Source organism: Epinephelus lanceolatus, chromosome 17 (assembly GCF_041903045.1).
Source record: "Epinephelus lanceolatus isolate andai-2023 chromosome 17, ASM4190304v1, whole genome shotgun sequence".
Taxonomy (NCBI): Eukaryota; Metazoa; Chordata; class Actinopteri; order Perciformes; family Serranidae; genus Epinephelus; species Epinephelus lanceolatus.
In genome coordinates, this window is record NC_135750.1 from 8,023,561 (window position 1) to 8,036,261 (window position 12,701).

At 41.1% G+C, this 12,701-nt stretch overlaps 1 protein-coding gene across 1 annotated transcript; it reads right to left on the minus strand.

Annotated features, from left to right (window-relative positions):
* znhit2 (zinc finger, HIT-type containing 2) lies at nucleotides 1–2,220 on the minus strand. Its single transcript, XM_033612721.2, has 2 exons — nucleotides 2,145–2,220; nucleotides 1–1,884 (listed from the first exon to the last, which is right to left on the minus strand). Exon 2 carries the CDS (start codon nucleotides 1,817–1,819, stop codon nucleotides 74–76), a length of 1,746 nt encoding a protein of 581 aa, XP_033468612.1. The 5' UTR covers nucleotides 1,820–1,884; nucleotides 2,145–2,220; the 3' UTR covers nucleotides 1–73.
* Between the last annotated feature and the right edge of the window lie 10,481 nt (nucleotides 2,221–12,701).

Sequence of the window (12,701 nt, forward strand, 5' to 3'; positions counted from 1 at the left end):
TTTTTAGTTTTAAATACATTTTTATTGCATTAAAAACTTTTACAATCATCAATATGTTCAAAAGATAATTTCATCAGTTCAGTTCTTCTATTAACGTACTCTTCTCTTTGTTCTTCCCTTTCTTCAAGCTCTGCTCAACTACAGTCTTTGCTTTCTCCATGCTGCTCCTTAAACTCTCTCTTTTACTGTGTTCATTCCACAACTCAATAGCTAGTCTACGAATCCCGTGTTCATTGTCCAACACCCAGGCTTGAAAGAATTCACACTTCTTGCTTGCCAGGAAGTACTTGTGTCTCCTTGCCCCTTCCTCTCCCTCTTTAGACAGGGCTGTTCTGGCCTGAGAGAGCACCGAACGAAGCTGACTCAAAGCTGCCAGGCAGTATCCTGTGGCGTCCTTTCTGTCTCTGCCGGTCATGATATGAGCCACGGCTTCCACCGCCCTGGCTGGGGCAAGAGGATCATCCTTGTCGAGGTAACCTCCATTCAAAATGAGAGTCTCTCCACAGTCTAAGGCCTCTTGGGCAGAGCTGAACACCCTGTTTGAGCTCAGCGCCTCAGACAGAGCAAGAATCATGTCACAGAGCTCAAACATGAATGAATCAGTGTCATTGTTAAACAGGCACAGGGTGAAAGTGTAAGCAAAAAGTGCATTGACCAAACCATAGCATATAAGGGGAGATGGATTTGCACATAATGAACTCAGCTTTGGGATTTTTGCAGAAATTGGAGGAACGCTGGGAACTGTTGAACTTCCCTTTCCTTTGTTTGTTTCCTTTCTGTTTCCTCCTTTGGACTTTTTCTGCTTTGTAGCTGATTTCTCCTGATTCTGAACCACTTCTTGTGATGTCTTGACTTTATTATCAGCATCCTGTTCATGCATAGTTTTGGCATTTTCTCTCTCCATTTTGCTCACTTCCTCCTCGAGCACCTCCACCAGTGCTCTGCCTCCCTCTTCATGCTCCTCCCACCACGGCTTCCACAAAGGAACCAGCCCACCGAGAGCGCCCCCCTTCATCAGACCAATAAACTTCTCTTTCTCTGTACTGTTGAGAACTTCCCACAGCTCCTCTTCTGAAAGTTTGTCAATATCCATCCCTGAGAGCCTCTCAGCCAAGTCCAGCTCCCCTTCTGCACCTTCAGCGCCCTCATCTATGTCTCCATGCAGCAGCTCCCCTCCTCCGATTTCTTCAAGTTTCCTCAAAATAGCTTCAACCTCAGCTGCACTCCCTTCTCCAGACTGCTGAAGCTCCGCTAACCTGGACAGGAGCTCCACAACCTGCACTTTCTCTGCTGTGTCTCCTTCCCCTTCATCCATGTCTTCTGACACAATACCAGCATCTTTTAACAAACTTTCCATCCCCCCATCTGTCCTTTCCGCCTTTTGTCTGAGTCCCACAAGAATCTCCTGCATTTTCTTTGTCCCTTCACTTTCAGTTTTCCCCATATCCTTCAACTCCTGCAGAACTGACTCCTTGTAAAACTCCTCGGAGCACACACGGTGATCTGGGCTCTGGTAGCAAGCCAAGCCACAGTAATGCAGGTTACAACGAGGGCAGGTGTAACATGAGGGCTTGCTTTTACACAACATGCAGACTGCCCTCCCTCTGGCGTTACTGACATCTACTGTAGCCTCTTCCTCTTGTGTCCTGGCTGGTGTGAGAAGCTCCTCTTGTCCAGAGGCAGCTCCTCTGGAGGGGAGCAGGATCCCATCTCTGGTCACTGTGTCGGGCTCTGTGTCAGTCCACTCTTCCTTTGGACCGATGTCTGTCAGAAGGCTCCTCACAGACTGAGGAAGTCTCCGTCTAATTGCTGGATTCATGGCTGTTGATTTGGTTCAAGCTCGGTGTTATAGCAGAAGGTGGTGTCAAGTCCAACAGAGGTGACCTAAGCATTAAAGAAATTAAAATAAAGTTAGCAGGGATGTTTCTAATGCTTAGTTACGTTTGTGTCACAACGTGGAGTTGACAGCTTGAGCTGCTAACGTTAGCTACAAACACAAACAGTGGGCTTTTAACGTGTCGTCACATCCGTAAAACGCTTTAAACTCACTCTAACGGTCGCCAACAAAGCTTTACCAGCAACTTCTAATGTCACTTAAATAAGTGTATTCCGCGTTAATATCTCAATGAAGAATATGTACTTACTTTTTAGCATTTGCACCAGCACCGACGTTTCACGTTTGTTGTCTCAATCAAACCGCCATGTCGTCTGTTGATGACGTCAGCATCTCAAAGCTACTGTCGCAGTTGTTGTTTTTTTTCTTAATAGTGGTACTGGCACTGTATACTTCTACCCTAACTACCAGTACAACAGCTACTTATGGAGTAAGTAATAATAATAATAACAATAACAATAACAACAACAACAATAATAATAATAATTTCAACATAAATTATTGAAAAAATTGCATATTTAGAAGTGAAACATACCAAGGTCCATAAAGTAGCTGTTCTGGAGCTTTCAGTCACATCACATTATCTTCATCAACAGACTGAGCCCAGTTATGAATGTTATGGAAGGACAACTTATTGATGTTGACTCAAGGAAGGCTGAAGAACAACACTGAAGTGAGGTGAGATTGCTTATTGCTGCATTTTATCAATGGAAATTGAAGCCGTAAAAGTTATAGATCAAGTCATAATATCACCAGTATTCATTAACACGACTTAAAAGTATTTATTATAATATATGGAAAAAAAACAGCATGTGACAGTCCATGTAATTTGGGGAAAAGAGCAAATGAACTTTTTTGTTCACACTGCAATATGTTGTTGATCGTTGGATGGCAAGAAAAGAAATCATTGTTAAGACCGACAGTAGTTTGGACTCAAAAGCAGGACTCAACACAGCAGAAGTTCCAATCAATAATCCTTTTAATGAGGAAATGGGTTCAGTACACAAGTGGGCAGTCAGATAAGGCAGAGGTATCCGGATTGTTGGGGCAGAAATCAGGGTCGAAAAACAGAAGGGGATCAAAAACCACTATAAACTGACACTAGGGACGCTTACAGACAACTGGAAAGACGAACTGGCAGAGAACAAAGGGAAGCACACTGACTAAATAGACAAGGGAAGATGGGACACAGGTGACACTAATCAGGATGGGGCAGGTAATTACACAAGGCGGGAAACAGGAAGTGAATATCTGAAATGAAAGGCAGAGGTAATGCTGCGTTCGTTTTGTACTCGGAGGTCGGAAATTCCCAGTTCCCAGTCAGAAGTTTAAACTCGAATGCACCCTGAGGTCGGATTTCCAACTCGGAAACTCGGAGCAACCACATCAACCCCGACTTATGAATTCATGATGGCTGCCAGTCACATACATAGTGAGTAAACACTCTGCTAAAGTACTGTTTATAGCAATTCTATATTATTTGTTTTACATTAGGTCAGCCATACCCATAGTACTGTTAATTTTTTATCTATCTGTGGGCATGTTGCTAAGCTGTCTGTATGTGCAAAATGCCACATAGAGCGTTGTTATCAACTGATACTGCTAAGAGTGGCTACAGCTAGCCCAACGGTAGAACGGTAACGTCCATGTTTTTTTCCAGCTTATCCACCGTTATCAACTAGAATGCAAAAAACTGTTGTCAGCTCGGAGTTGACGTCATTCCAACTTCTGACTTCCGACCCCCGAGTACAAAACGAACGCACCATAAATACAAATATAAAACAGGAAGTAACCAAAAATTCACAAAGACAGAAAAGCAAAACTAAACTCAGGGAATAGATGTTACAGTCATTTCCTGATATCTTGACATGATGTGCCTAATTCTTAAAATAGGCTATATATTTTTTCTACAGAGATCTAAACTTGAAAAATTGCCCTTTTACTAATAATCTACAGCCCGTATCACGGAGATACAAGGTCAAAAGAACACAACCTTATAAAAGTCTAAAAATATATCACAATTTTTAGCTTTCCTTTTTTTTTACTTTGGCATATTAGTTAGTTGGTTTTGTTCAGTCCCCCAAAATCAGGACATTCGTTGTGTGTCCATGATTATGCTATGACCATGTAGAGCCTGTCCAAAATCTGCTACCGTCTTTGTTACTGCATCTATTCAGCTGACTAGAAACGTGAAACTGGTTCAAATCTCACTAACTAACAGGTAGAAAACGTTCTCTATATGTGAATTGCTGATCATCCAACTGAACACATACATCTGTTCGACGAGGCCTTAACAAAGGCACTGCCCACACAGCTGAATGTCGTGTTTAGTCCAATTTAAGATGGTAGACTCCAAAGATGAGCTTATCCCTTGACTATCCTGGCAACTAAATAACCCCTTTGTTGTTGGAAAGCAGCCATCCAGGTTTGAATGACTCATCACAAGCCTGTATGCATGTCTGTCCCTCCATCTTACCTTCAGTCAATCTGTGCATTATGTATGTCTTTCCATATGTGCGTCCTCCTGACTGCGCTGTGTGTCTACATCTCCCGTGGGGCTGTTTGCTATGAGGTGATTGTCTCCTGCAGGGGGTCAAGCATGGTAAAGGTCACGCAGGTGGGGAGTTGTCAGATGGCTGTCCACCCCTCACTGGGCCAAGGGGTTCCCGTGCCGCCTGTCAGAGCCCGTGGGGAAAAGGGGAGGAGGAGGGGGGTCTGAGGTCGACGTGTGCCATGCTGTCTTGGCCCCGCCCCTGGCTGCCGTGCCAGCAGTCCTGGGTGGGCTGCTGCCTCCTCATGTCTCCTTTATTCTTCCCTGGCATGTCCTGTGACATGTTGGAACCCCCAACACTGAATCTGCAAGCTTACATACTGACTGATGATGTGAAGTAATGCACAATCTCATCCAGGTTAGGAAAGCTATTGTGCTCTTTTAGCTATGAAAACCTGTGTTTATATGCTATTGTACAGATATAATCTCACGATTGTCTCATCATTGTGGTGTCAGTTAATATGCAGATAATTGATACAAGAAAATCCAATTTACGATGAGTATGAAATAAGACCGTGACCAGTAACAGTCAGTGTCACCAGTAACTCTTCTAATCTACAGTGTGCTGCATGTAGCGCTCTGTCCTTGCTCTAGTGCCTTACTGTACAGAAGCGTTCAGATTTTTTAGTGGGATTGGAGTGCATAAAAATGTAAAAAAAAAAAAAAAAAAGCATAATACCAACACACACACACATGCACACACACACACACACACGCACTCACACACATCCCGCTGTCTGCCACCAGCTGATCGGTGACAGGGAACAGGCTCTGCCTTTTGGGCATGTCCAGCCCTGGCACGTCTGGAACTGTCTACTGTACAGTAGCAGGGTGTGTTTGTGTGTGTGTGTGTGTGTGTGTGTGTGTCTGCAATAAAGACAGTCGACCTACGTTGATGTAGACTGTTCTGTCACCTGTCAGCCCAAAAGGATCTGGCATTATAGGGCACCCAAAAGGGAGGCAGTGTGTGTGTTTGTGTGTTTGGGGGTTGTGAAGGATCTGGACTGTGTCTCATGTCCAGTTTCTATGTGAGCAGCCAGAAGACAGTGTTTCACTTTGACTGACCGATTTGTGCACATACAGTCAAACCAGAACTTTTTCTTTCCCCTCAGGTGTCACTAAAACAGTGCAACATGTACTGCAACGTTCTGAACAACATAAGGAAATTAATGTTGATTTTGTGATGACATCATAATATAAAATAGTTGTAACCTCACCTGTAGTGCACCATACAAGAGATAAAACAATGGGACATGTGTGTATATAACTTTATTTTATTTAATTTATTAATCATTGATTCAAAATCTACAGCAGTGCCTTGTGCTAGTGTGCAGCAGCACATGAAACAAACTGGAAAACACAGAGGTTGCATTGCGTGTAACACACTTATAATGAAATAGAGAGAAAATATGAGGAGAATAATCACATATCAACAAAACAGATGAGTAAAAGGATAGTAAATAAAATAAGATGAAAACAACTGTAGTCAATAAGCAGTTACACTGGCATTAAATCAGATGGTTGTCATATTCATTAGATCTCGTTCTCTAGAGCGTTCCTGGTGGGCCGAAGTCCAAAAGCGGGTTCCGTGTCCATTCTGAATGGACCACAAGTGACTCACGAATGTGTCAAGTTTGTAAAAAACACACTTTATTTAGAAGTACAGTGAGTTCCTGGCACAGTGCTTTTATTTAGAAGTGCCATTTCCTGCTCTAGAGAGAGTGACTAACGGACAGCTACTTAACAGAGACAGCAAACCAGCTCAATGACATGGCCAAACACAAGTATGATGCTGAATATATTAACCCTCTGAAACCTGGAGCAACATTACTTTTTTTGTGCTGCTTTCAGGCACCTCTCACAAGTATTTAAACCTTTGAAAACTGGTTTTCTTTCCCACAAATTGCAAAAAAATAAATAGATAAATAAAATAAAATAAAATAAATAAAAATTTGTTTTAATATTGTACTGTTATGTATGTACTTATTATTATTACATTTTAAAATTATATTACAGAATAATTATAATTTTTCAAGGTTAGTTCCTTTTTGTTTGTTGTTAACTTTCTGTCTTTCTTTCTTTTGTTACTAATTTTCTTGTTTTAAATTTTTTTTCTTTTTTACTAATTTCTTACCAGTTTTTTGGGTCATTTCTTCTTTTGTTGCTTTTAACCCTCTTCCCGTTTTTAAAAGAAATCAAGCCAAGCCTTGCTCAGGTTTCAAAGGTTAAACTGTGTGGACCTTACACTAATGACTAAGGAGAAATCTGGACCCCTGGCTGGATCAGCTTGGAGCCACTGCCCTAGAGGACACTGTAAAAAGTGTTCAAAAATTTTCAGAACTGGGGTCAGAGGTCACCTGTTGGGTAATTTCAGGAGTAAGATATTTGGCATTGAGGTGAGAGGACGTTTAGTGTTTTTCATGTCAAAATCTAAATATCCTGCCTGTCTGTGTTTCCCTGCTCGGCTTTTACACAATAGGTTTATAATAAAAAGAAAATATTACCATTAAAGGTAAATATAGGTCCTGAGTTCTTCGATTCTGACTCATGGCCCTTGTGCTGCATGCCATCCTCCCTCCTTTCATGTCTATCACCAACTGTCCTATTATTAAAAGCCCCCCAAAAAACAGTTTGAAGGCGCAGCAATAGTTTAGATAATTTTTTGTCGTTGCTAGCCTACAACATGCGGTTGTTAGCTTAGCCGCTAGCAAAAACAATCACAGTTGGGATGCTTGTCACATTCTTGTTGGGGTTGGTTGACACATTTTTTGTTATATAAGGATGAAAATCGCACTCATAAGAGGTTTCTCCTGCTGTTCTCTTGATGCATGACCTGGGGTCTCATTCGTAAAACAATGCATGGGATCCATACTAAAAATATACATATGGACACATGCCAAAAATGGTGCGCCAAAAAGTATTTGACAATTTCTACAATCAGGCTTCCACCTCACCATCTGCATCGCCAGTTTCCTATCTCCAAAATGTTTGTAAGCATTGGTCAAAGTTTCTCCAATCAACTCTGCTTTTACACATCACAGCTTTTGGGTAGGAAGTGGTGTACACCTCTTTCAGGCCTCGTTTTGCAAATATGCAATGTTTATGAATGAGACTCCTGGTTAGGTTGTTGGATTTCAATGAAAACTGTCAATGAAAATTTAACATTTCAAATTTATTTTTAAGATTGCTTTCATTTGTTAGTTTCCCTATCATCCCTGTCACCAGTGCACAAAGCGTATTTGACAGTCCATATTCTTTGAACAGGATAAGCTTAAGAGGAGCAAGGTCACTTCATTCCTACCTGACACGTCAGGCTTCCGTTACACATTGAAAGGAAATCTGTTAAGGATTTAGTTTATACGGGGTTCAAATGAAAGTAAAAAGTGTGATGACCAACCCCAGTCTCCCTCACATGGTACATTAAAATTGTTGAATGGATAAATAATATAACAAAACTAATGACAGAGGTGATCACAATGCATTCTTTAATATCAAAGGGATCAGTTCCCAGTTGTTCCCAGTGTTATTTGGAATAATAAAACTGCGTAAGAATCTAAGATGCTGAGAATAGAGCGAACCATGTCTGTGAGTGAGTCAGTGTGTGTCACTGTGTGTCAGTGATCGTGTGGTGGTGAAAGGTGTGTTGCAGCGAGCTCTTAACTCAAACCTGACATGGCAACAACACCCTCCTCCTCCCTCACCCTCTCATCCTCCTTTCATCTCCCCTCCATAAACCTTTTTTTCATGAATGAACCCAGGAATGTCAGCTCAGCTCCACAGCATGAAAGCATCAATGTACTCCGTCAATAATTAATCTCCAGGATCTATTATTTACCTATTATTTTCACCTCTTCACATCAGGGCCTCGGTGTCTCCTCCTCTTCCTCCTCCTTTCTCCTTCTCGCTGTCTCCCATCCTTTAATTGACAACCTTTGCCAGGTCACTCCGTCCATACAAACAAATCGCTGCTTCCTGTGCAGCTCCTTGATCTGCCTCGACCAAGTGGACTCTCCCTCTTGAGTGTGTGAGTGTGTGTGCTGGGTGCAGTGCAGCGTGTGATGTGCTAAAACACAGGTAGATGGAGCGGTAGCCTCTCAGTGACCTAAAGCGGCTGTTGACAGCGGTGACAGTAGAAACAAGCAGGAAGAAGGGAAGAGAAACCTCGCAGCACTCTAGAAGTCAACCGTCTCTCTGTCTCTGTCTCTCGACCCAGGCAGGAAATGGAGGGTCCCACGTATCACAGTAGCCTACACCAGTAATTTCATCTACTGTTATTTTTCTACACCATCGATTTCTTGTACTGTTATTTTGCAACTGCAGACTTTTACTAGTGAGTCAGTCAGTCATGTGCTGGTTATCTAACTCCTCTCACTCCTCTCACTCCCTACCTCTCTCCTTATGATGTGTGTATGTAGTTACTGTTATCTTTCCTATTAATTGGTTCAGTTAATTTCTATGGTTGTTTTAAGGTGCTATTGAGGGTGTTTTTAGGATGAAATCTTTTATCTGACTGAAGCCGATTAGCAATTTTATCCATGATTTCATAATCACATTTTGGATTTGTGGCACATTTTGTGTGATCCATTTTTATTTGTCTTTCATTCATTGTTATTGTCATCCATCCTAGTTAACCTCCTTTTTTTTAGATCTCAGTGAAACTTGAATTTCCATTTAACATTGAAGAGCCACTTATTTTACATAGTTATTTCATTTTGAAAACAGATAAATATAAAACAGTGGGATAGAGAGGTCATGAAGCTGCCCCCCCCCCCTTAAAAAAATGGAAAAAAAGATAATATATAAAATAATCAGAATTAAATGTAGAAAAACAAAAGGTTCCTTTTATTTCATTTTATTTTTATTGTATTTATCTATTTATTTATTTATTTTTGGTATAAGTGAATTTTGTTATTTTCCTTTCTTAACACACACACACACACACACATATATATATATATATATATATATATACATATATATATATATATATATACATATTCAATTACTATATATACATATTTATTTTATTTTATTTTAATTCAATGTAATTTGATTGCATTTATTTTTATTAATTAGATTTAATCTAATTTTATTTTATTTAATTTATCTATTTATTTATTTTATTATTCTATATTACTTATTTGATATAAGTGTATTTGTCACTCTTTTTTCTTCCCATTGCTTTACATTAATGTACCTCAGTCATTATTCTTATTATTAACACATATGTTACTGTTCTTATTGCCATTCCTCAGCCTCGTATGACAGGGGTGGGTTCCATTGTCGGAAAAATTCATATCACTGAATGGTTTTGTGACTGTTCCTAAAATGCTAATAAAACAGACAATGCAGCAAACAATATATTTCAGTCCATATAATCTGTTTTACACTCAGAGCCAGTCGGTTGAATGTTGTGGAGAGTGTTTGGTTTTTACAGTATATGGCACTAAACAGAGAGGTTGTTGTTCTGTCAGACTGGGCTGAAGCTTGCAGAGTTTTCACAACAGCAGGTTGTGAAACAAGCAAAAAGCCAGTGGGAATAGTGTTTGCAACATGCGTGACAGACGTGACAAAAACATGTGGAGTGATGACATTCAAACCCCTCAAAGGGTGACTTCAGTATTTTTCAACCTGGATTGTATTTACCCATGTTTTTGTGTCTAAGTGACTAATGGGAATTCCATTTTTTGAAATTTGTCCAGAATTGAGAGAGAGCCCTGCAGCCGCAAAATGGGCTGCAATGTAATCAATAGTGCACTGTTAATGTACATCCACTAAAAGTTCTTGTTTAGCCACTGAAAGGCTCAGATTGTTGTTTCTGCAGCAACTCAACCAGTCAGACTTCAGAATCAGACTTCTCCTTGAACAGGATTTGGTTAGACACAGTAACAAACAGACCAGATCAAGCCAAGGACAAGAAAAAACATTTTATTTCTTTGTCAGACACTTACAATAACAATCCAAGCCTGTCAGTAGCAAAAACCAACACGGTCTCACTCCGAAGTCATTGAAATCTAGCGCTTTGACAATGACTTGCAGCATCAGACACCGACAAAAAAGCCATCTTGGAATGATACGCGGCGGAAATGCCAACGAAAGTTAAGGCAACGAAAGTCCAAGTAGGGTGGGTGGATGGGTCCAACAAACACCGACCTTTACCTGAAAGAGCGGTGTTTGTGTCCTGTAAGATTATAAAGCCAAACTCTGGGTCGTCCACCAGTCGGAAGATCGGCAGGTCGACCCCCAGCTCCTCCAGTCTGCATGCTGAAGTATCCTTGGCCAAGATACTGAACCCCAAATTGCTCCCGATGGCTGCTCCATCAGTGTGTGAGAGCATGTGAATGGTTACTGAGTAGCAGGTGGCACCTTGCATGGTAGCCTCGGCCACCAGTGTGTGAATGTGTGTGTGAATGGATGAATGTGACGCAATAGCGTAAAGAAACGCTTTGAGTGATTAGATGACTGGAAAGGTGCTATACAAGTCCAGGTCCATGTTCTTTTTTCCTAAATCCAACCATGTAGTCAGTTGTTGAGGGCAAAAAACGTCAGTTCACAGTGTGGTACTGACATAGTGCTTTTATTTTGAAAGAGACTGTATGTAAACGGTAAATTTCCTGTGAAAACCGAAGTGTATTTTGAATGAAGACGATGCATGTAACAGGCAGAACTTGACACGGCAACCCAGAACATCAACAACCAACGCACCCAGGGTACCTTGCACGTCGTATCTGGACGTGGAAAGTCCATGACCAAATGTTGATGTGAGAATGTGTTGTAAAAACAAGCACTTTTAGTGGACGCACGTTGACTGCGCACTGTTGCCGAGAAGATTACACTGCTTCTGTTTCGCAGCTGCCGGCTGCAGCGCTCTCGCTCAATACTGGACCACTTCCCAAAATGGTTCTTCCCATTGGTCACATAGACTCAAAGACATTGGAAAATTGGGTCTAGTCACTACAGAGCCATTCTGAGCAGCCAAACATTATTTAACCCACCTGACTTTATTCTAAATTCTGTCAGAGATCCAAAAGTTTCTAAAGATTCTAAATTTGTCGGGCCAAATTTGGGGATAATGCTTATACAGTAAGCTCAAGACATCTAGAATATTCCTGTTTGATGACTGACATAGAATGTGTATTTTATAAAACCATATCAAGATATCAACATTAATTTGTGGTACTTTCTTCTTTCATCTTTCTGTGTAGTTTATAACACGCCTGACCTCTCTCTGTGCTCTCATGACTGGTAAAGGAAAAAAAAAACAGAGTGGGACTTCCATGTTTTTCCTTCTACTTCCCCTTCTCCATCACACCATTCCCGGAGGAGCAAACCTGAGACTGACTGTGTATCGGTGTATCACCCGCCTCCATCTGTCTAACCTCCGGCCCCGCCTCCCTCCATCCCCACGAGAGGGAGCAGCAGATCAAGGAAAGGGGAGGAATGGAGGAAGAGGCGAGGGAGCGAAAGAGAGAAGTGTGTCTGTGTCCCAAAGGATTGGTCTCTGTCTGTCTAAATCAGGAAGTGAGAATGTGACGGCAGGAGAGGCAGAGCAGAGACATCCCTTCAGTGTGTGTGTGTGTGTGTGTTAGTATGGACCTTGTTGAGCTGAGGTGTCATATATGTGAAGATCACAGTTTCAAGCTGGTGGCAACCAGGGATGACGCTCTAAATCACTGAAATGCCAGAGACAACTGTGCTGTGATATGTGTGTGTGTGTGTGTGTGTGTGTGTATATGTGTTTGTGTGAATGTGTGTGTGTTTGTGTCTTCTGGGACATCTGATGGAGATTAATACCACTTTTAGAGTCTGAAAGTGAAAATGTTATCAAGTATGTCACCTTGGAAAAAAAGATGGTGACATTGTCTCATCTAGACCCTGATGTACACACACACACACACACACACACACACACACAGTCACAGTCACAGTCACAGCCCTGTTGGTTGAACTTAGGTAACCCTTCTTCGACACCACCCGTCATCATACAAATGTTTTTATTACTTTATGTAATTATTATGTTTTATAGAATTCAGTTTGAGATCAGTTCATATCATGTTTTCATACAGTTATAATAATGTTTAGGCTGTTTTGGAAGCCGAACTTTTCAGCTATGAGTTGAAATAAAATGTTTATCCACCATTTCAAGCTTTAATTTCAACAATTTACCCATAACTTGTAGTTTTATTTACACCTTTTTTCCCCTTTACTTTTGGTCAAGCCATTTATCCATGACTTTTAGTTCCTCCACTGAACCAT

Excerpts from the sequence above, each read along its gene's own strand:
- znhit2 (XM_033612721.2), bottom strand. The coding sequence starts at position 1,819 with ATGAATCCAGCAATTAGACGGAGACTTCCTCAGTCTGTGAGGAGCCTT.